Source organism: Micropterus salmoides, unplaced genomic scaffold, assembly GCF_014851395.1.
Source record: "Micropterus salmoides isolate LMB-PRFRI ecotype aquatic unplaced genomic scaffold, ASM1485139v1 Ms_hic_scaffold_7, whole genome shotgun sequence".
In the NCBI taxonomy this organism is placed as follows: Eukaryota; Metazoa; Chordata; class Actinopteri; order Centrarchiformes; family Centrarchidae; genus Micropterus; species Micropterus salmoides.
The window spans coordinates 21,710,119-21,734,732 of NW_024044459.1; the positions used below are offsets into that span (position 1 = coordinate 21,710,119).

At 39.4% G+C, this 24,614-nt stretch overlaps 1 protein-coding gene across 3 annotated transcripts in view; it reads right to left on the bottom strand.

Annotated features, from left to right (window-relative positions):
- The window catches only part of grid2 (glutamate receptor, ionotropic, delta 2), a 600,398-nt gene that overhangs the window by 154,972 nt on the left and 420,812 nt on the right, over positions 1-24,614 (bottom strand). For all 3 annotated transcript variants that reach the window (XM_038704208.1, XM_038704207.1, XM_038704209.1), the window contains exons 5-8: positions 21,257-21,310; positions 12,769-12,942; positions 6,292-6,453; positions 2,082-2,201 (exon numbers count right to left, since the gene is read on the bottom strand). In XM_038704208.1, the coding sequence (XP_038560136.1) occupies positions 2,082-2,201; positions 6,292-6,453; positions 12,769-12,942; positions 21,257-21,310 (510 nt within the window). The remainder of the gene's footprint in view (positions 1-2,081; positions 2,202-6,291; positions 6,454-12,768; positions 12,943-21,256; positions 21,311-24,614) is intronic.

The following is a 24,614-nucleotide window of genomic DNA, read 5'->3' on the forward strand; positions in this document are numbered from 1 at the left end:
TAATGTCCTTTTAGCTTTTGCTTTGAACACATTTATACACACACTGAGTGAGGCAGGGTTTCTCTTCATGGAGGTGAGGCTAGATTTTTTTCACCAACCTTTGTTCCAGCTTGACATACGCTATATCTGCTATGCTTTTATTGCAGGTAAGATGCCCTATATGAACACCATTTTACATGGCTCCACATCATTTGGAAAGGCACGATTCAGCTACAAGAGAAAGTTAATATGCAAGCACTCTAAGAGGAATATAAACCTCTCTTTAGTCATTTGATTCCATGTATGAATTTAATTGAATCCCAATGACAGACCAACAAATGTTTGGAGTATTAAGGGAGACTGTGGCAGGAATACTGTATAACAAGTGCCTTAATTCCCTCAGAAGTAATTATGCTCTCTGATTAGGGAATTGTGCCTAAATGTAATTATGCTGTGCTTTAAAGATTAATTTTGTCTGTGATGACATGCTGTGTTATGTTGGTGTTTCACCACATTATCCATAATCACAGCTCACTATTTACACTGTTATCTGTAAAGAGATCTGCTATGGAGGACAGGCACTGTTTGTGTGTGTGTGTGTGTGTGTGTGTGTGTGTGTGTGTGATGTCTCTATGTCCAACATAATTTTGTGAAGGATTATGAATTGTATGGTGCTGTGTCTCAATTTGGATACTTCTGTGTACAATATGTAGTTAGTTGCCTAATGCGTAACTTTCGACAGAGTAGTGTTGTCTGAACGCAACATTTGACTGATTCTTCTTCTTCTGTTTAATGGCAAATTGTAACCGTTTGTGGTACCAAATCATTACAGACTGCTTAAAACTGATGGCTTCTATAGGATAACAGTATAGTGGTACTTGGAAAAAACACATTAATAACTTACATTGATTTAGTGCGGTTTTCCCTGGAGCAACTGCTATACAGATACGGAGCATTTACCATCTGGGAACTCATAGCGCACTGTATTTTGCTACAATTGTCAGTGTGAATGCACATATACATTCAAAATAGCAAGTGAAAGTATGGAAGAACGTGAATTGAGACACAATATGAGTCTCATATATTTACTGTTTTCACAGCTATATGCAGAATCCACTAAGATTGAGTAGTCAGTGATAAATCAGTTAGGCCTTTTCAATCCCAATGCATCAGGAATGTTCAAAAAACAAACAATGTCAGAAAAAAACTGCCCACCAAAAATATATTTATATATTTCAAGGGAGTATGCTTATCCAGCTTTTCTCTTGTAGCACAGAAGTCACTTACCAGTGTGCACTGCTCTGCTGCAAACTCTAGCTGCCATTAGCTAGTTAGCGGTCCTATTATCTGACTCTACTCAGACTTGGAGCTCAGAGTACTGGGGGAGTGTTGGTGTTTGTTTACACCGCCTTGTGAAGTTGGAGGTTATTCATTTGCATGTCTTGAACATGCACACTTGTGTGATGTTATACTGTGTTGAAATTAATAAAAAAATTTAAGTCTCTTTGCTGGTTATTCCGACACATTCAGAATCATTACAATTTGTTGTTAATGGGCAGCTCGCTTCATGCCCCTTGTAAAATGTATATTTGAAAGTCTCATTATTACGTTGTTTTTCTCTGTAATGTAGCACAGGATTAATAATGTTGCTTATAATATTCTTTCTCAGCCCTGGAAACCATTTTCTGATGCCTGAAAAATATATGTTTAAATAATTGAATTAAAATCATAAATGTGTAATGCCTAGTCAATTAATTGGGGAAATCTTTAGTCGGGGGCAGCCCTCCAAGCAACCAATCACAGGACAGGAAGAAGAGTGTGAACTGAAAGAGAAAAATATGTAAAGACATGGCATTTGTTCTGACACAATCATTTTGGGGGGGTGAATCCAAATGTAAATACTGACAGCTGTACTCTGCTACACAGGGGTGTCAGCCATAAGGAAAGAAATACCTGATTAAATATGAGATGAAAATCATGTAGAGAGCAGGCGCAGTGAAATTTCCTGGTAAATGCAGGAATTATGTAAATCCACTCCACAAGTTAGAGCAGGAATAATTCCCCCCTCACCCACAGCAGTACACCACACATGGTTTACTTACCCTACTGACTCCTCGTCCCCTATCTTCTCCATAATTTGTTCCCAGGATTTCAAAGAAGATGTTGGGATTAGTGCCGTTGTCAGTGAACTCCAGGAAACTGGTGAGGCCGCTCACTCCAAACTGCAAGGACAAGATGGAATTATTTTATTATAATGTTAATTTATTTCACTATTATTGTGGTTTGATAAATCTGATCATTGAATTGTGGACCACATAGTGCAGATTGTTGTCATGATCCTAATCATTCTGATCATGTCCGTTCTCATCAATGGTGCAATATTCTTTTAGCTGTAATAGGCCTCATCAATAATTCTCCCTGTAAAATTTGACATTAAATTATATTTTCATCCTTGCTAAAGATCAGATATGATACCTGCTCACATTGAGACATGAATCATCTACCCATCTGTTGGAGCCATACTGAGTTATTTAATTCAAATACGAAAACGGATGTTTTGAGTTAATTTTTGATGTTGTGATTTATGAATTAGGAGGAAATGTTCACATTGCTTACTGACCTGCTCCTCCTTGATTCTGTGTCTATAGGGCGCTGATAGGTTGCCCTTAAGTAAACTATTTGCGGGGCCTGCGGATGAGTTAGATGGCAGAGAGCCAACAGTTTTTTGACCGCAGCGCTTCACAGTAGTTAAAAACTAAAAAATAAATTATGTGTTGGTCTTTTTATTTAAGTTCTTTATTTGTTTTTGTTGTTGGAAAGTCAAGTATAGAGAAATAAATACATCAGTTGAAACGAGCAGACTATCTCCGTGCGTACTTTTGAGGTGTGCGTGTCAGCGACTCCCCACCTCACTCCAGGTGACTCCTCAAAAATGTTTGTCAGTCACTTCACCATCCCTTATGAAATGATTATATCTCATCAGTAAGTACATGTATAGGACAATGTTTTTGTTGTAATAGACAGAAATATGTGGGATTTACATATTTCTTTCTGTGTCCAAGACAGGAAATGTTTGGTGAATATGTTTTTCAACACTTAGTAGTAGAAAATCACATCCTAGATTTGTTGCAATTGAGCAGTCAACAGCACACAGAATGTGTGAAATAAGTATATACTATACTGTCCTGTATGGACTCACTAGCGCGCGCGCGCACACACACACACACACACACACACACACACACTCAACCGAACCTTTGCCCTACCTCCCGGTGGTGTGATCTGTCAGTGAAAGTGACACTGTGCCTGCTTCAGGGAAGGAGAGGTGTTATACTCTTTAATATGATTCATACTGTGTGCATGTGTGCTTGCACTTGTGTGTATGAAACATGGATTGTGCCATTCATATCGGGAGATTTGGGCTATGATGCATGCATACACACAGAAATATACTCATGCATAGCAGCACATATGTGTCACATATACACTTGCATTGACACCCCTACTCCATTTCTCAGGTGACTGCACTTTTCATAGGATTTAAACTAGCCTGTTAGCCTACATAGTAATACTGTTAATAGTAAGTCTGATTTGTGTTGTCAATGTCAAATATAAAGTCAAATCTCTCTTTGTTTTTGCAGGTTTTCTCATGTGTAGTAATTTACTGTAGCACTGTGCCCAAGTGCTCTACTCAACTCTACTCTACAGTAGTTGCTCAAAAGGAGTAATATCATGTCATTTAATTGAAAATGGAACAACTAAAAATTGACATACCTGTACTTAATAGCATGGATCACAGGCTGTTCAATTCAAATATCTGGTATCTAGCTGGTGTCGTACCTCCCATTTCAGCTGAAATATTCAGACATATTTGTGTGGATACATCTCTGTGTTATGTTCCTAAAAACACAGGCATGGGGATAAATGTTTTGTGTCTTACGTGAGTATGTGTGACATAGAAATAAGGGGAGAAAGTGGTTGCTTTAATTCTCATTTATCAGTATATATACTGTATATATGATGTAGTTTATAAATTATCTTATATGTAGATGTTTCATTTGGTTTATTCATCTACATTGACACAGTATATAAAGTATATTGTTACCATATTTAATTATTTTATTCCCCTTGGGTCGACCACACACACACACACACACAGAGCTTCCTTGCACACTGGGCAGAGGTGAAACCCGCTTGGATACAATTCATTGCCTATAATTTAATTTATGTTGGCAGCTCAGTACTGGAACAATACAGTCACAACAATTATCTTTCTTTTAATGAAACTGAGTAATAAATAGAGAAAAAAATAAGAAGAAAGAAGACTGGAAATGTGTTTTTGATGTTTGAAAGCTTCTTAGAAATAAGATGAAAATGAGATTGTGTCTTTTAATAACAGCACTAATTAATCTGGAACAGTTAAGCTTGGATGGTCTCACTGGCCCTCACTGAAGATCCTCGGCTGCATTGAATAACTTAATGTGCCTTAAAAGTGATCAATACATGTTTAAACTGAAACACAAACCTAAGTGCTTGACTCACTGAGACTCAGAGGTGGATTTAAAGCTGCCAATGACAGGATAGTGACATGTAGTGTACCAACAGCTCAAACACAGCACACACTTTGTAGATGAGTTTAACGGCAGCTTCACCTACTACATTTTGTTCTCTACTCTGAATTTATCAATGAACACCAAACAACAACATCAATAGAGCTCAACAGCTGCAAATTAGTATTTATCATTACCATAATGGCCCCACATACCAAAATGCTGATTAAACACACAGGCACGCACAGTGAGTGAAGCACACTGCTGATACACTGTAAAATGGAACTGATGCCAGGCTGTTGAACTCAACTCTATTACTGCTTAGGGCTCTTTAACACAGCTCTGTTGAGACTGCCATCAGGGTTGGTTTAACAGCCAGGGCTGGCTGATGAAAGTGTTGCCAAACCCTAGCCTGATCTCAAGGTGAAATGCAGAGATAGATATGAAAGACATTGCGTCGCATTTATTATTGTCTGACACTAATCCTAAATTAGCATTTCACTTGGCTTCATCATTCAATCAAACTGCCATCCCTGGAGTAGTTTTTTATTGATATCAAAACAGAGGGCATTGATCCAATTGGATTTAACAGTGATGAAAGTGTTTCCAAACCTCAGCCTAAACTCAAGGTGAAATGGAGAGGTTCATAAAATCATAGCTGCAGGATGAAATCCTCTATCTCCCAAAAGTCAACTGTTCAGGAAGTGAACAAAACTTGCTGATTGATGCATGTGGGTTTTATAAAGGTATGCAATCATTTGAATTTATGAGCACTTGGGTCATGAAGTCTACCGAGCTCAGACAGGAACTTTAAAAACTTTCAGTCGAAGTAATGAACAAACATTGGATTTCCATGTGATACAAACAATACAAAAATGGTAGACTTATTTAAAGCCTCCTCCATGTCATTCTTCATCCCTGGAGGGGATTTTAGATATACCAAGAGATGGCAATGTATAAATGAATTTAGCAGTGACTGCATCTTGCTGTTTCAACTAGAGTGTGTCAGCCAAGGAACACTAGTGCCTGGTCTCCAAAATTTCATGTAATGAGCACAATGTCTTGAAATGCAAATACATACTCCGTAAATGAAGTGCGAGAAACGCATTTTCCCATCGCTAAAAGATACACATGAGACACGTTTAAAAATAGGAAGAAATCTGAAATTGTACTTGCATGTTGTAGTTTGGGTTAGGGGAGGGGCATATGCTTTTGCTTTCAACTGTAGTAATCAAGCGCTACCTCCAAACTCACACAAAGATGGTTTTTACTGTGAGTAAAGACTTCATTTTTGGCAGATATATTGAGAATATTTTTCGGAATAACTATCTTTTTAAAAAACCTTTTGGAGCTTTTTTCAAACAGGCATGCACACACCTACAAGCATCACACAGTGGTAGATCATCAAGTGTAATTGGATTAATCAGTGTTTTAGTTTTTAAAAAGACTCATTGGCACATATTTTGGTACACAATAGTAAGTGTATGCTGGTTTGGCGAAGAAAATGCATGGACTGTGAAGATAAATTATACAGATGGTAAAGTTTAATATAATATAACTGTAGATTTTTATCTGAGTTGATTTTTGTAATCATGAAACAGAATCATGGAGATGATCAGAGATGAACTCAGGAAGCCTGCCTCTGTCTGTGTGTGCCAGAGAGGCCAAGTATTCATGCTTGCATACTTACTGTAGCTGAATGCCTTCCTGTAAGACTTGAGGAGAAACGTGTGTGTGTGTGTGTTCTTCTGCATTTTCATACCTTTTTCACAGTATCCAGCATGCTCTTGCCTCCCTGCCAGGGTTTGGAGTTCTTCCTGATGCAGCTCAGACTGGCCATGCTGTGCCACTTCCTATCCTCCAACTTCCTGTGGAAGGTATTGGCCAGCAGCAACACAGTATCATAAATGTAGCGGTTGCTGATCTATAGAGACAGAAATGGCAGAAAGGCACACAGAAAGAAAGAAAATGAGAATAAAATTATTTTAATTTTGCTGAAGGGAATTGCTCTCAATGATGTGGTATTTGTGACAAGAAATTAAGACTATTATGAGGTCCAATTGACCATGCTTGCATGTGCTTCTTACATGGGCCATGGATTTTGGTAGTAAGTAGGGGAGAAACAGGTCAAAGCTTTTTGTGCTGAAATGCTCAAAGTGAAATTATTTACTTGCATTCATATCTATCAGCACTTTGATCCAAAAAGAAAAAAAATGTCTAGCTGTGCTTTGTGGCTTACCTTTTCTTCTCTACCTGCCTGTCTCTTAATCTGTCTGCCTCTCTCTAAACCAACATTATGGAGTTTTTGGCTCAAATTGTATCATATTTGCACATGAGCGACCATACCTACAGACACACACTCACACAGAAGAAAAGCTTTAAGGATGGCATTAATTAAAATGTATTGATAGATCTTTGGCACCACATAATAAGACGGGGGAGTGGGGAAGGGGGTATTAGGAGAGGAGTTTATCCAGTTTGTGATTGATTATTGCGTGATGTACCATGCCTCTTTCCTCCATATTAATGAGAATCTATGCACACACACAAACAGATGCATATCATATTATCACACAGAAGAACACAATAATACCGAAGCAAAAACCATTAGCGCAGTAACAAGGCCTTTCGTACATCAAAAAGAAGTACACGCCCTACACACACACATACACACACACAGAAAGCAAATGATCCCAGTATTTCTATTGACAAGCCAGTTAATGATAAAGGTCATTTTGCATCTTTGCAATAAAAACAAAAAATGTATATTTGCTTCATTCTTCAACTGTGATTTATGTATTAACCTTCAGAGACAAATATTAAAGAAAATATTTCAGTGTACAAGACTGTCATTGTAATGTTGTGTGTGTCAGAAAATAACTAAATATCATACACTTACAGTGTATAGCAGGCAGTGTACTTAACTCACATGTATAAGTAGAAAATAGAGCTGTTATGTTCAGTGCTTGAAGTGGAAAGAAATAGATGCCAGTACGCCCCACCCCCACCCCCGCACTATCCACATCCTCAAGGTGAAACTTGTAAATATTATAACATCAAATACTACAAAGTAAAATGTTTCTATGATATTAATATATTTACAGGTCACACTTTATTTGGACAGCCTGCCTGTTCAGTCATCAGAATCAGAAGGAGCTTTATTGCCAAGTAGTGTTTTACACATACAAGGAATTTGCTGTGGTGATAAGGTGCTACACGTAAACAAACATACAGTCGACATAAATAAATGTAGAAATATATAAATATTTATATAGCATTTAATATCATTAATTTATTGTGCAAGAAAAATGCTCTACATTGTAGTTAGTCTCTGATTTGTTAACCATTCATACAGAACAACAAGTTCAACATTTAAAAAGTTTGGTGATTGCGTCACTTTGTGACATAAGGGCTCAGATAAGGGGTGTGATGACTTTGAGCATTAAACACTTAATTTCCTGCATTCTGAACACATTTTCTGCACCAATTAATGGAGGAAATGTCTTTATTTATATGAAGGAAAACAATATTAAGGTGGCAGGTGACAATTCAAAATATAAAAATTTAATAGAATATAATGCAGTAATCAGCTTTTAGACAATGCATTTCTTTCTTCTATATTTCACTTGGATTGCATGTTTTCTTATTGTCCATTGTTTCATTTGTTATTTAACATTTCTTGTTGCAAGCTGTTTTTCAGAACATTTTTAACAAAAGCTTTCAACAAGTGATGGAGACATTCTGTTACTGACCTGTCCCCTGCGTCGTCAGTGTAAATGACACCTATCTGTCAATATTTATATTTATATTTATATTTACATGTCTAATATACATGTAGAAAAAATGCAGATTATGAAGTGTTCAACCATTTTATGCTTTCTGAGTGAGAATTGTCGCCAGTGTTTTGGTTGAACGAGTTTATTTTGAGACTTGCATGAAGTGTTTTGGTGGTTTGAGTGACTTTTGGAGGTGAGATTAACTGTTTGAAAAAGATGCATGTTGTGTGAAGAGTTTTGAAAAAGTGGCTTCAGTTTAGATCATTGCATCTTAGCAATTGAAAAAAACTGTAAACTGATGTTGATTTTTTCTGCAATGTGCATCTTTTCCCCTAAAGCATTAAACGGATGAACACAAAAAAATGTATGTGTAGTGACTAAGTCCATACTTAAAGCCACTGAGGGTTGCAGAGACAGGCATCCAATTGATGCGCTCGCCCAGCCGCCATAGCTCACCAGTGTGACACGAAACAATGTTACCTGCACTTGCCGTTTCCTTTTGACTTTATTGTTCACCAATGATGGCCTTCAGGTAAATACAACAATCCACTGAATGTTACACTGTTTTCACACAACACTTGCACGGCTTTCCCTGTGTAGCGTGCCGGAGTGAAGCGGTCAAAAAACTATAGGTGCTCTCCTCCGTCCAGCAACACCTGTCACCTGTACAAAGATTCCTACCTAAATTACCTTTGACCCAAAAACAGACAGGAGCCACCTACTGGCCCACAAGAGTACCGCACCCAACATACAAACCCTATAAATGGCTCTTACAGTATGTTTGAATGTACACGTTTAATTAATTCTTAATTAAGGATCCTTGTTACATGTGAAATAGTAAAAAACTTAGTGTCAAGCTATCCTTGCCCGTTTTGTCTTAGTCTTTCACAGGCTGACTTTGTCTGTCTATCATTCTGTCTCATTGTCTCTGTGCCTATGGCTTTTTAAACTGAAAATATACTGCTCTATGGGGAGCTTGAATGATCAAGCAAGCATTATGTGTGTATGTGTGTGTGTGTGTGTGTGTGTTGATGGGGTGTGTGTGTGTGTGTGTGTGTGTGTGTGTGTGTGTGTGTGTGTGTGTGTGCGTGTGGTCAGCCTGACTTGATATGCTTCAGTGCAGTGTGAAATTGGGCTTCTGGGCCACTCTCTGACCGCTGAGCTGATCTGCTTCCTCTGTCTCTCTCACTCTTTCTCTCCCATCCCTCGTTTCTTCACTTTCTCAAATTTAACCACTCCCTCACCCCTACATGCATCTACACAGAATGTCAAACTGAACATACAGCGTGTTTCAGCTGTGCATGCTCAGTGTTTTTTACTCTCACTTTGTCAGATACACAAAAACCCATTGTGCTTGACTGAAATGAGTTATACTCACATGCACACACATGGATAAACACTTGCACACCCTTGGCCCTCCACAGCAGAATCAACACATACCACTGGAAATAATAAATACGTTCTAAGGGCTTGATTCTTGATAATGGATTTTCACACTTGAGTAGTGTTTGATTCAGAGTAGAACACATAAGGCAAGCTTTACTTCCGTACATTATTCAATGCTTCAGGGCCTTAAGGAGTTACAATGTCTTTGCATTACAGAGGCGCTGTATTTTGCATACTGTGTGGCGAGACTCAAACCTACTCTATGCCTCAATTAGCCTTTTAGATAATTCCCCAAAACATCTATCAGATGTTTTACCTTGTAGGCATTTTTAAAGTTTTATTATACCCTAACCCTTTATTTCATTTAAACAAATAAACACGTAGTACATCCATTCACTGATTACAGTGGGTAAAAGCCCAGAACCAAACTGTCTTAGGACTCAAAAGGGAGATACCCACATACACATTAAGACCACGCTTCTGTGTTCAATGTATTTCTAACTTTCATCAAATGTGTTACCCTAGGGTCTTATGCATCCACATAAATCAACAGCACATTAATTCAATTTAATATTTTTGTCTTGACATATAAATAAGAGACTGTTTCCTTTTCTCCGCTCTATTTGATGGCAGCTTGATGACTCACATTCGCACAAAAAGGGGTAATAATTGCATACATATTGCCGCCCTGAGGCACGTATAAACCCCCATCCCCTCCCCCCAAAAAGACACTAAGTAAAGAAAATGTGAAAGTGAAGAAGAAAAAAAAAACTGTCAGTGTTTTCCATGACCATACTATAAGATATATTGTGTGGTCTAAGATAAACACACATAATGGTGTGGGCCAACCTTTCCCAAAATGATTAATGTAGCAGGTAAAAGACCTCACAGGCACAAGCTGTGACAATGTCAAATCAGCAAGCCTGGTGTCATGTGAAGCATTTGGATCAGGAGACTCTTTGAAATGTTAAACTAAAACACTAGGAGCAGTTTTACAAGACAGAAATGGAGCACCAGAGTAGCTTTTATATAAATAAGTAGTTTGAGTTTTGAATATTTTGAAGTGAAAACCCAGAGAGTGTTGTTAAAATAAAATGCAAAGACAATAATGTACCAGACACATCAGTACATCTCTATGCATGATGGTTATAGGACTCTGTTTTTCTATCACTGTATGATGCGCCAAAGTCAAGTGTTGTTTTTTTGTCTCTGAATTTCAAGAAGTGCATATTCAACGCTAATTAGCTTATACAGGATAGGAACAGGAAATTAACTCTGGCTCATATAAAAACATTTTAGATTCAGTGACAATGACTGACAATCAGCTGTTAAAACATGAAAATGTGAGAAGAAAAATAGCTTGGGTATTTTCCAAATTAACATGTCTGTGTGAGTGATATCACCAAAAACCAAGCTCTGTTTTTCTTCTTTATAAGAGTTTTACACTGCCACCCACCGCCCCACCCTCCCCCATCATCCTATGTGACTCCCCAGTCACCACTGTGGACTCCTTCCGCTTCCTGGGCACCATCATCTCCCAGGACCTCAAGTGGGAGCTGAACATCACCTCCCTCACCAAGAAGGCCCAGCAGAGGATGTACTTCCTGCGGCAGCTGAAGAAGTTCAGCCTGCCACAGTCAATGATGGTGCACTTCTACACCGCCATCATTGAGTCCATCCTCACCTCCTCCATCACCATCTGGTACGCTGCTGTCACTGCCAGGGACAAAGGCAGGCTGCAGCGCATCATTCGCTCTGCAGGGAAGGTGATTGGCTGCAATCTTCCTTCTCCTCTGGACCTGTACTCCTCGAGCACTCAGGCAGCTGACCCCTCCCACCTCAGACACAAACTGTTTCAGACTCTCCCCTCTGGCAGGAGGCTGCGGTCCATCAGGACCAAAACCTCTCGTCTGCAACTAGCCTCATTAACAAGGCCCGGGTCCCCCACTGACACTCCCCCTTGCAAACGATACAAATGTCTCTGCACATGTAAATACTGTTTCATCTCGTGTCACGTCGCACATATTTGTTGTTGATTGTTGATCTTTGTTGTTGTATATTTTTATGTTGTCAGTTTATATATTTATATGTACACAATATTCTCTTCCGTTGCGTTACTTCTACACGGCACAGACCCAGATTAATGCACATGTATATATCTGCAACGTTGTTCTTCCATTCCATATTTATATTTCTACATTTATTTATGTTGACTGTATGTTTGTCTATGTGTAGCACCTTATCACCACAGCAAATTCCTCGTATGTGTAAAACACTACTTGGCAATAAAGCTCCTTCTGATCTTCTGATCTGATCTTCTGATCTTCTGGTGCACTGTGTTGTGTTGATTATGGGGTTGTTTTTTGACAGGGGGCAAAGTTGGCCAATAATGCAGATGGCCATCAATTGAGTGTATTCCCACTGGACAAACCTCTCAGCTTCAACTAAAACAAATAGCCGACCCAATCTTTTGTAGTCATTGTTTATTGTTTATTTTCTTTTTCTGATCACCCCTCCAAATAATTAATCTGCACGGGGACAAAATGTCAAAGACCAGGCCAAACAGCAACTCCCTACAGTAGCTTTGCCCGTTTGGCTTGCACTGTTGTTATTGACTGATGCTTTTTGGCTCACTGTGGGTATACTCCAGCGATAAATATTTGCACTCAGACTTTTACTCTAAAATTAAAAGTGAATTAGCATGTCGACTCTCTAGAATAGTCAATTCAAATAAACTGCAGTGCAGAGTGAGTCATCTGAAGAGACAAATAACTGAACTGAACCATACATGGATCTGAGATACAGAGAGTGAAAGGTAGTTTGATTTGATTCAACTCTGAACCCTAAGCTTTCTACAGCTGTATTTCTTCCATATCCTACTTTTTATCTCAAAAATGGCTGACCACCACACCACTTCTTAGCTACTAAATACACACAATTGTTAGTGGCTGTCAGCTACAGTATCACTTACTTTCTGTATGACACTGAAGCTTGTTTTGAACAGAAAACCCGTATCATAATTGGATTTGTTGAAAATGACTGACCTGCCTGACAGACAAATCACCAAACCAACTTACCTCTAGTTGTTGAGCCTTGGGGTTCTTAGGGTCACAAAGGGAAGTGTTAATCCTGTGGTTGTGTTTGACACAGCGCTGAGTTGTGTTCTGGGGCATGGGGAATGTCTGGCGCACCAACGTCAGCCGACCGATTGACTTCATGACTAGCTCCTGCATGTCATAGTCTGAGATCTCCTGAAAGGGTGGAAAGAGGAGAATGATGGTGGTAGGGACAGGTGGAGGAATGATCAGGGTTCAGAAAAGGAGAGAGTGGGGAATGAGTAACAGAGAGAAGAGAAAATCAATATCAACAGTTTAATTATGTCATTTATAATTATTGTTTGGTGGCATTCCTCCAACATCTATCCCTGTAAAAACTAAATGTTTCTAATTCATACTCAAAAGACATATTTTAAGTGGTTTAGGCTCGTATTATATTCTCTACTTTTCCCATTATCACCACATTGTGCATGGAAAAAACACTGTCTATATGATCTGCAGTAATAGTTATTAGATACGAAAGATACATGTCAGCAGATGGAAGCAGGGAGAGAGGAGAGCAAACGGCATGTGTGTGTGTGTGTGTGTGTGTGTGTGTGTGTGTGTGTGCGCTTGCTTGTTGTGTGCATACATGTGTGTTGGCACATACTCTGCATGTCCTTGCAAAACCTTGGGGAGGAATCACTGCTAATTTTAGCCCTAGGACACAATCTCTCTCCCTCTCTCCATCCATGGATCTCCATCCATCCTCTGCAAATGCAGAGGGTCATGGTGACAAGATGAGAACTGACGTTTATCGTCCCTGGTGGAGGTAACGCTGCCACCAACCGAGACAGCCCTTGCTTTATTTGAATGTGTGTCCAGTGATTGTGTGTGTGTATGTATGCGCTCCAGTGTCTCTTGTGTGTACATGGCAGTTCATGTACAAATCTGTCTTTATGCGTGCATATGTTTTTATGAGATTGTTTTTAAGCCTTTTTGATCAGGCAAAACCCTTTTGATTCAGCTACATTTGCACATGGCAGCCCGCTGGATAGGATGGATGGGGCACGCATACACATAAACAAGCCATCACACACACTTCATCTTCGAAAAGGGTAATATTATAGGTACCACCGGTTCATTGACTAATCTCAATGGATTTTATCTGAATGTAATTAACATTCATTAAGACCTTTGAGTCCTGATGGGATGTGATCAACGGGGATTAGAAATAGTATTATACAGGCTTCATTGGTATAGCTGCACTCATCTGCATTAAATAGGCTGATATATGGACCTCCCTCTGTATGCACAAATATACATTTGCTTTTGAAATTAAATTGATTCTGTTTCATTTAAAATGAACATTTTAAATATGATATGTCAGACTTGAGATTCAAAGAGGCACCACTGACAGTTCAAAGAGTGTGTTTCTACACGTTTTTCCTCTGCTGTCAAATCTAGTTTGATTTTCTTGAAATATAGTCAGTAAACTAAGAGCTCTGGATCTACAACTGATTTAGAATATTAAAAAATAAAAACAGAATAAAGGGGATTTTATGCCTCAAGTAAGAATTTAAATAATCCAACAGGTTTAACCTTATATGGATGTCCTGTGCTCTGAAGTATCTACTTTCTAAACCGTCCAAGTATGGAGTCTATTTGCTGGCTTTTGGGGGTAAAACGTGAAAAAAATACCAAACAGTTGCTTACATAAAAACTCTGAAGGGAACTGAATTACAAAGCCAACAAAAAGATGCAGGACACAGAGAAAATGCTGAAAACTGCTAAAAAGACAGATCTGTGGGCCAAAAGAGAATTAAGATTCACAGCGGGCAGTCAAGGGCATGCAAAGAAACATCGGCAGTGAAGAATTATCCAGAGTACCACACTCAAAGGATCAAACTCAAACAAATATAGATGCACCAATGCGCAGGCATACCAAAATACACACACACACACACACACACAGACACGCTGAAACTTAAAAGGAAAAGATCGTTTTGAGATGTGTCCTCTCAACAGGCGTTTGTCCATCTTTCTTCCCTTGTCACGTTCTGTTTGACTTTTTCGTCTCTGTCTCTGGGGATAAACCAAACCGACTTTTGCTGAGACTAAATGAATGTGACACGCAAAAACACACACACTGACATGAAAAAAACACATCAAATCACACATGCTCTCACGCACACATGCTCTTCATATCAGCACACACAGGGAGAAGGTACTGGTGCAGAGTTGACATTCACCTCATATTATCAAAATGCTCTTTTTTCACATTTCACTTTCTTAACCCTTTCATGGGCTTCTTACAATCAAAACATTAAAAACCCAGAATAAATAACAACTGAACTCACTATTAACATTTTAAAATTAAATCTAACCAAATAATTTTATTTGACCTTCAAAACAAGCATGAAATAATTAATGCTGATTGCAGCTTGAGAAAAGCTTTCATCACACTCACTAAGTATCATATCCACATCATTTTCAATAACCTATTCAATCATTGATCTTAATCAGCATTTGAACGAAGGTGGCATCACTGCTAATCCATTCCCATCAATTGAAACCCCTCTTCAAGGTGAACAATCAATTACAAAGTCATTCAGTCCTGAGGATGGTTGAGTGGCCCCCAGTTCTATGAAACAAGTCCAAATACCTGAGACCATAGGTTCAAAATGCTCTACAGCTCATATCTGGAGTGAATTACGAGTTGTTTACTTGAAAGTTTGGCCTGCCGGTATCCAAATCAACCTCAGCCCATCACCTTTCTCTCATGCCGTCTATTCCACGAGAGTATCAAATCTTCATCTTCAGTGTTTTATTTGAAAATGAGAGTCAAAAGCCAAAAGCAAAATCCCTCATCCTCAATTATTCTTTGCACTTCTTCCATGACCTCTACACTTTATCCTAAGCCCTTTCTCCCCTCAACTCCTCCCTCTCCCCGAGTCTGGTCGTAGAGACATCAAATCCCTTTTTCTTATCTGTAGATGAACCTTTCTGCTCCTCCTACTCCTCCGCTCACCCTTGCAGCGCCTTTGTTCTCCTGTTTCTTATCAGAATCCCTCTGTTTTGCTCGTATTCAAATGGTCAAACTAGTAAAAAACAAAACAAATCTAGAAAAAGCACATCTCATTCAAGTTGCCATCTTCCCTCTCCTCCACTTTTTTAGCAGTTTCCTACACCTGCTCCAAAATGTCTCCTCTAGCTTTGACTCATTTCTGTGCTTTTTTCACCATGCTTTAGGACACAGATGGACTGGGTGATCTTCATCTGTTTTATGTTCAGATACACCTAAAATAGGCACGGCTTTCCATCCTCAAATACTATCAGGTGGAGATGCAGATGTAATGTATAGAAGACGATGGAGAAAACATTTCCCAAAATGAGTGCAAACATATTAAAAAGTGAAAAAGTGCATGAAGTGAGGCAGTACATTGTCGTGGAAATGGATTACAGGGCTATGTAGAAAAAGCTAAATAAATGTCACGGCTGTTACAGAAGAACAAAAACAGAAGACAAAATCATGGTTAAAAAGTTTCCCGATTCAGATCCCTAGATCATGCAGGGAAATCTGGATAGGAGAAGTGTCACACGCCTTGAACAAGACAATATCCAACAGCTCCAGGAAAGCCGGTTAGCAACAACAGTAGTCTTATATGGCTGCAGTCATACTGGGCAACTTCCAGCTGTGCACACATTGTGCACAACTGTTAACTCGTTCTCCCTCTGGAGGCACTTCTGTAGCTGTAAATAAGAATGCTCTTTATCTTAGATTAGATTGCAGCCTATAATTGCTGTCACTTTGTATCTTCAACATGTTTCCAAGAACAGTGACTCACACTGTCCACCACACATTTTTTGGAGTTTGAACAATGGGTTTTAATATTGTTTCATTAACCAAAGGTTTGTAAAATGTTCTTAAACTGTAGAAGACATATCATCCTTCAAATTCAATTCAAAGCATGAAAATCCCCCACATTACAGTTACGTGGCTTTCATGGGATATCATGCAGTGATATGTTAAGAGCCAAAATGACAGAAAAGCCTAATTTCTTCCCATCTCATTACCATGCGATTGTTCCCTTGACAGACAGAAAGGCAGAAATGAATGAAGAGAGAGAGAGAGAGAATAATGAAAAACAGAAAGTGTGAACGGCAACAGGGAAGATCAAGTTTGTAATAGCATGGCAGAAAATGAAGGACTATGGAGCGATTCAGAAAGAGTAAGGTCAATAGTAGAGTTATCCTCCAAACGTAAGAGAAAGACAGAGAGAAATCGAAGCCATGAGGGCCCCTTTTTATTTCTCCTCCTCCTCCTCCTCCTCCTACTCCTCATCCTCTCATCCTGAGCAGAACGAAGGAGATGGGGAGAGGAAGGATGATCAATTATGAACTGTGAACTCCCCCTCAGTGGGGCTGTCTGACTGCTGGCTGTAGATAAAGCAGAGTTATGACAACCATACAGTACCCCCTCATCCATAATAAACCACAGGGAGGGAGCGTACTTTCACACATAGGAATGTTCATACTCCAGAGAACCAGTACTAGGAGACATTATGTATGACAAAATATTGTAGCCGCTCATCCATTTTAAACACTCTGCTAGAGGATTTCACTTAGCTCATGGTGGGAATATTGTGTCTACATCTGAACAGTCAGATAATCAGAATTAGGACATTGCATCATTAAAAAGAGGGGTATAAAACTTTTCTTTAAATTATTTTAAAGGCATTTTTTAAGTGCGGTTTAGAGTTTAAAAAGAATGATGCCAACGTGAAAGATGGAGTCCAATCAAGTATGGCTTCCTATGAATGCCCTAAGCGCCTAAGCATAAGCATACATTCATATTCTAACCCGATTATTGCACTTTCCTATTACTACAGACACAGTAATGGAACACGTTTTCTATGTCTAAATGAAATGATTACTATCGTCTTAAAATGATTAGGGAAAATTTTATCTGAAGTGCTCGCATAGAACTCAGTTTACCATTGGTAGAAATCACCAGCAGATTTCAGTTAAGTTTATGAAACTGTACATTTTTTGCTTCAGGACATCTGCTATTTCTTCCACCTTAAAGAGGTGGTATTATGCTCATTTTCAGGTTCAAAATCTTAATTAGAGGTAGTTCCAGAACAGGTTTACATGGTTTAATTTTCAAAAAACACCATATTTTTCTCATACTGCAGCTCCTCTTTTCACCCTACGTGTTGAACGCTCCGGTCTTGAGCGACAGAGTGATGCATCTTACTTGTACAAAATCTTTGTTGGGAGTTGCACATGCGCAGTTCCCAGGTAAGGATTATTAGCCAATCAGAAGCAGAGAAGGGCGGGTCGTAAGAAACAAGGTGGAGTCCAAATCAAAGCCGCTTCAGACTGCGACCGTAACTAGCAGATGGTATAAGTTACTCACAAGTCCACAACATCATTGTTCCACATCTTACCATCAGTACTAACGGTTGAACTGTTGCCGGTGTTCTGACGATCTATGCTGCCTTTCTGAAAAATGCTACAATAGTGCGAATCGATAGACTCGACTCTCCTCGGCCCTGCTCTGTTTTCCATTGCAGTACCCAGAGATAGTTCGTAACTTGTCGTCATAGCGACGCCACATACAGCTGCCGCGACGTAATGTTCAATGCAACACACACACCAGCGATCCACACAGCTTCTCTTTTTTAAGTTAAAACGTTTCAAAATTACTCACAATGTAAAAACATGAGCGGTATGAAAACCTTCCAGCTGTGTTTTCCTCTGCCGTTGTTGCTGCAGCGGTCTGTGTGACGGCGGGAGCAGAGGGCTCTGTGAGCAGGCGGCTGGCCGGCCTCACACGCTCCTCCCGCGGGTTGGCGCAGGCTTCCCCCGCAGCCACTTGCGGAGCTCCTCAACTCCGACAATATTCATCACATTTTTTTTCCGCCATCACTTCTCGTAAAACTGTCAATATTCGAAATCTACACAGCTGATTTCACCTCAAAACTTCTCAGAAGTGGATTTAGTGATGAAATTCCATACGAAAACTGTAAAAAAATAAAACTTTCTGTTACTGGCCTCTGTCTGGTGCAGCAATGATGATGCAGTGAATAGTGACGATTCTCTCTGACCAATCAGCAGTCTGTTCTGTTTTCACGTTACAGTTTTTGGGTAATGAAACGGTGGAGGTATCTGAATGCCAACTGGAATGTCTACATTTTCATAAAGTGCCATAGCATGTGTACAGGTAGCCCAAGATCAGAGAGATAAGAGAATTTAGCCTCTCTGTTAAGCCTATTGCCCAATCTGCTCTCCTCCCACCATACTCACTTTGCTCGATTCTTGCAGCATTTTTTCAATGACAACTTAAAATGCAGCGTGACCTTTGTTTGAGAAGCAAGAGAGCGTGAGATAGAGCCTGAGAGCATCATGCCTGTAGTCAACACTTTTGTGTAATGGGGCTTAAGTACTGTATGTGTCAGAGGGGTGGGGCATTTGAGACTGAAAGTGTAGAGATAAACTAATTGATTTGACTGGAATACATTAACAACATTTCTAACATTAACACCACCAGCTTCTACTTTTACCTGGGAGCCTTTTGTTCCCCGTTTAGGAGAGGTCAACTGCAAACAGCTCTCTTTTTGCAAGGAGCTAACTGCAAGTGACTACCAGACTGTCAGAAATCTTTTTCTCATTTGCGATTGTATGAAATTAGAAAACCTCATATGAAACAAGAAAGAAACACATCTATACCTATAATAACATTAAGAAAACATTCCTGAGTGATATTATGCCATTGCTAAAACAACTGAGGGAGCACTGGTCTGCCAGACTACATTTCACCACTGATTCCTCAAAGGCAGCAGGTACAAAGTGTTACAGGCTACATGCTGCTAGAGATACACGCTGGCTGCAGAATGACACGTACCTACCGGAAAGCTAAGCAAAGAGCAGGTCGCTGTCAGGAAGCCTGAAGAATGACAATACCAGATGCTTGACAAGATGCAAAACAATATGAACACAGTCTATTAGACAGCTAGATGTGCCTACCAGGCAGTCAAGTAATGACAGACTGCCCAGTAGGCTGCTTGACATGGCCATCTGCCAAACAACATGTACCAAGACAGTCTGTCAGGAAAGTGCAAGACCACAGTAAAGTCTCTAGTGTTACATTATGAAATGCATGTTATAGTATGCCATCTATTTAAATTTGCAGAGGAGACGCATTTAAGTGGCAAAAACGTGACGTCAGTAACTAATACAGAGTGGTTTTTGGGAACAGATTTATCCACATTTGTACCCCTGATAAGTCTGCCATCTTCATTTAAGTGTAGCGGCGAGGCTCATTCTTTTCCCTCACTCCCTAGAAGTATTAGCATTTGAGAAAATGCAAAAACAATACTCAGAGGTTCTCTGAGGTACGTGAAGGGGTTGTGACAATGTTACTGCAGCCTCTCATCCATATCAAATATGAAAAAACATAACCTTAATATTGCAAGACTGACACTCTAAAAGCGAACATCAGAAAATAATGATTGGTTGTCCCTGCAGCATTTGGTTCAAAAAGAAATACTTTCTTTGCATAACTGAGCAAGTAATAAGACTGCCGAGCCTTGTAGCATATAGCAGCATTACAGTTTATGACTAGAAAATGGAACAGAGAGAAACTATAGTATACTAAAGCAGCCAAGTATATTTTCTTCTTTTGTACCAAATTAGATTTTCCATCGTTCCTAAAGTAAATGTTGTTTTTTGCTCTTCTTCCAGTACGTCTGGTTGTGTTTGTTCACTTGCTGCTGTATGAATGTATGGCAGCATGGACCCCCTGCGGTGCCCTGGCAGTTCACTATAATGCCCGAGGCTACAAAGACACGCTGCATTAGCTAGCAGTGTACACACATGTACACACAAAAATTAATCTGATCATGATGGTTCTGTAAAAGGCACTTCTTGTGTCGCAAGATCAAAGATGTATTCCTAATCAAAATTAATGTGAAATTACAGCTAATATTAAAGTTTAATTATGTTTCTCTTATTACCAGTAGTCACTCTGATTAGTGATTGTGAATATGGATGAGAGAAAAATCACAGGATAAAAGCTGTACACTCTTGAGGAGCAAGAGAGTGACTTTGTGGACTGTCAGTGCTCGTCTGCTCCATTAATCCAGAAAGAAAAAAATGTAAGTACTAATACTGATTTCGAACCTGGGAATATACGCTCATCCAAAGGAATTCTTCCAAGGTCGTTATTATCAACTCTGAAACTTTTGTTCACACACAGCGGCTCCATCCCAAATAAGTGGCGAGTATAAAAAAATATAAAATCTTTACTGTATTGTTTTTGGGTGTTATTGGATGAATTAATGTGAGACAAAAGGATTAAAAAACTTTTTTGAGCTATCCTGTCTCCTTTAAACAACCAAGACAATAAAGAGATTAGATGGTGTTCTGGATCTAAAAAACATAAATCCCCAGGATAATTAAAACAGTAAGGTGAGCTGAAGGCACATCCAGTACGTGATCCATAAATCATTTCCATGGCACTCACCTCATTAATCAGGATCCAGTGACAATCGAAGGCCACCAGGTTGGTCTCCATCACCTGCAACACAACAAAACACATATATGACTGGTCAAAACAAGGGAACGGCATTAGGAGACAAGTAGCCTGTTTCTCTTATGTTTTAAAGAAAAAGAAACCTCTTATTGTCACATTTAAAGATATTTTCTGGCTCAGATAATGTGATGCATGGTATCTGAAGTGTGAACATTATGAAAAAGAACATTATGGAAATGTGCAGGGCTGAAACCCAGTGTGAAGCTTGGAATAAGTGATTTGAAAAAAAGAAACGTGTATCAAAGGTGCTCAAGGTATCATTCAAAAACCTTTTCAAACACATGCAAATGTGGCAAAGATTGCTTGTGTGCGACAGAATACTCACAAACACACACTTTCAACTCTCAACATTAGGCATTGTCTCACTAATTTACACAGATAAGACAAATTTCAGAGTGGACTCACTTCACTCTCTTTCTCTCTGTCCTTGCCTCTGTCCATTGGGCACACACACACACACACACACACACACACACACACACACACTCCTACCTTACCAACAGTGCACTGTCAGTGTAAACCGCCAAGTGTGGACCTGTGTTCCTGGTCATTTTGAAGTAAAATAAATATAATATAAAAATTACTTTTAACTTTTTTCACATAATATTGCTGCAAATGTGCTTTTCAATTTTTTTTAAAGAAATTGCCAATTCATAGTTTTCAGCCACGTGACATGCGCAGTGACCCTGAGGGCAACACAATAGACCACCATAGCGGCTCACAGCGAGACTCCACCGTGGAGATGCCACAAAAGCAGTTAAATTTCAATTGGATCGCCTCTCAACTTAAGAAAAACAAACTGCAAGTGTCGGACACTTGTGATCCATAAACAGCACCCGCAGCCGTATTTCCACCGTTAAAAACCGCCAAGTACCTGTCGCTGCTCAACTGCGGTAATGTTTGCGTTTACATTGTGGGGAATCCCCCACCTAACACAGTCCAGGCTTGTCTCCTCCTCGATTAGTGCATCTGAAAGCACAACAACCATCCAGATTTTTAGCAACGCAAAAAGTAACAAACTTAAAGTAATAGTGTATCTCTTGCTTCCTGATAGGTAGGCAGTGCAAAATAACATCTTTTTTGCCCTCCAAGGGAGCGTTCGCCCTGAATAGGTGACTTATGAAGACGGAAAACTGTGAATAGGTCACTTAGATCTACCTATCCAAGAGGGGACCTCCATATACTGCAGTTGAACTGTCTGTCCTCATTCTTTCACCTAATGACTGCTTGTTTACCTTAAAGACTTAAAAAATGACTTAAAAAATGGATCATTTAACTTTAATGTGAGCAATGTGTAAATATTTCTCTGTGATGCAAACATTATATAAATAACCACTATCACTTTAATTGACTGAGAATAAATAAAGTTTAAACTGTAATTCAGAAGTAACTTGCATTGATATCAAGGACTGCAGTATTAGAAAAAAAGGAGAATTCATATTCTTCTACACACACACACGCACACATGCACACACACACAAACACACACAAATGCACTGCTTCAAAATGGCATGTTTCAGCACAGGAAAACAACAATGAATTGTTAATGGTGCAACTTAAATATTTATATGTAAACTCTTAACCAATAACTACACAACTGTTAAAACACTGCAGTAGGGACACTTTGTAATGATGCTGCCTAGATGATAGAGAGAGCAACTGCAACACATATGGAGCTCCAGACACACCTGCTATCTTTTATAGTAGCTGCAGCAGCCTCTTTTAGCTCTCTTTGTAGCTGCTTGTTCAAGTGGCCCTTTCCTCCCCTGTTATCAGTAAATCTGTTAGTGTCTAACATTCCCTTTCAATTATTTTCTCTGACCAGCATGAGGATGACATATATCACGTTGCTCTTATCTTCTCCTAACCCCACCCTTCACCTCATGTCTCCTCTTTTTCCTACACGCAAAATAAATACATATGAGCGAAGCACACATTTTGAGAAGAGCAACTTACAGTGAGTACTGAGTGCAAAAACTGGACACAAGGTACATGAAGTAAGCACACTATCACTCAATGATAAACAAAGGATACATTTCTAAAGAATAGCAGCGCCAGCAAGAACCTACAAAAAAAACATAGATTTGTGTAGATTTGTTTTTGTGCAGCACTTTCTCTGCTAACTCAAACCAAATAGTACTCATAATTTTCTATCATCATTTATTATCCACTCTCTTTCTTGTCTCTTATCCTTTACCTGTCTCTCTCTTTGCAAAACCATTTCAAGGCATAGGACTCCATCTGTGTCATTTACTTCTGAACAAGGATGAGGCTTCAGCTGCTGACTTTCTTCTGTCCAAAACACTCTCATCTCTTTCGTCTCTCAGTTTCCCCCTCCTTATCCCACCCTACCCTTTAATTTTGTTCTCTTATCATTTCACATGCCTCACCTCTCAACCCATCATCTCTGCTCTCCTTTAATTGCTCACTTCTTACTCTGCACCCGCTCCTTTCCTCTCCCCCCTCTCTCCACCTCCTCCTCCCACTCCTGGTTTAAAAAATACAGTGCCACTCGTATATCATTAGCTATAATTGTCTAGGTGACTATAGCACCGTGTGTCATAAAACACTTTTTAGCCGTAAACAAAAGGCAACAGCTGGAGAGGGTGACGGAGCGTGGCTAATAGTGGTTTAATCTCCCACAGAGTCTCCATAAAGATTCATCATTATAACACCGACGGCTGCCGTAAAACACTCTGTCCACAGGAAACACTGTTGCGACAAAGACAAGGAGTAAGGCAGGAAGGAGAATGATGGAGAGAGATGCAAAACAAGATTTTTGCCATAATTTTTCTTTTCTGTTAGCATCTGTGCTAGTCTGTACTTCTGCTTATTCCCTCCGACTTTACTTTGCATAAGGACACAGCTGAAAACAAAACAATAGGAATCCTTAGAATACTGGGGGTTATTAATCTCTTTTGCCCGTCTTGCTGTTTCTGTCTCTCCATCTATTGGAGCATTGCAAAGGGAGAAACAACTAGTAATGAAGGAGGGAGAAAGGAAAGAGAGAGAAGAAAGGCAAGAGGTTTGGCAATCCTTTTTTCAGTTCTCCATTTCTCTGCCTGTTTGTCTTTCTATCTTACTGTCCTATCTGTTCCATTCCCTTGGTGCTCATTAAGCTTTTAGACAACATTCACATTATGGGGAAAAATTGTTTTTGAACATGAATATGAGAAAATGTGTTCAAACACCTTAATTGGTCAATGTGATTGAGGGTATAAAATAATTTATATATGCATATGCCGATGTTGTTTGCTTGTATGCAAGTGTTGGTGGATGTGAGTTTTCC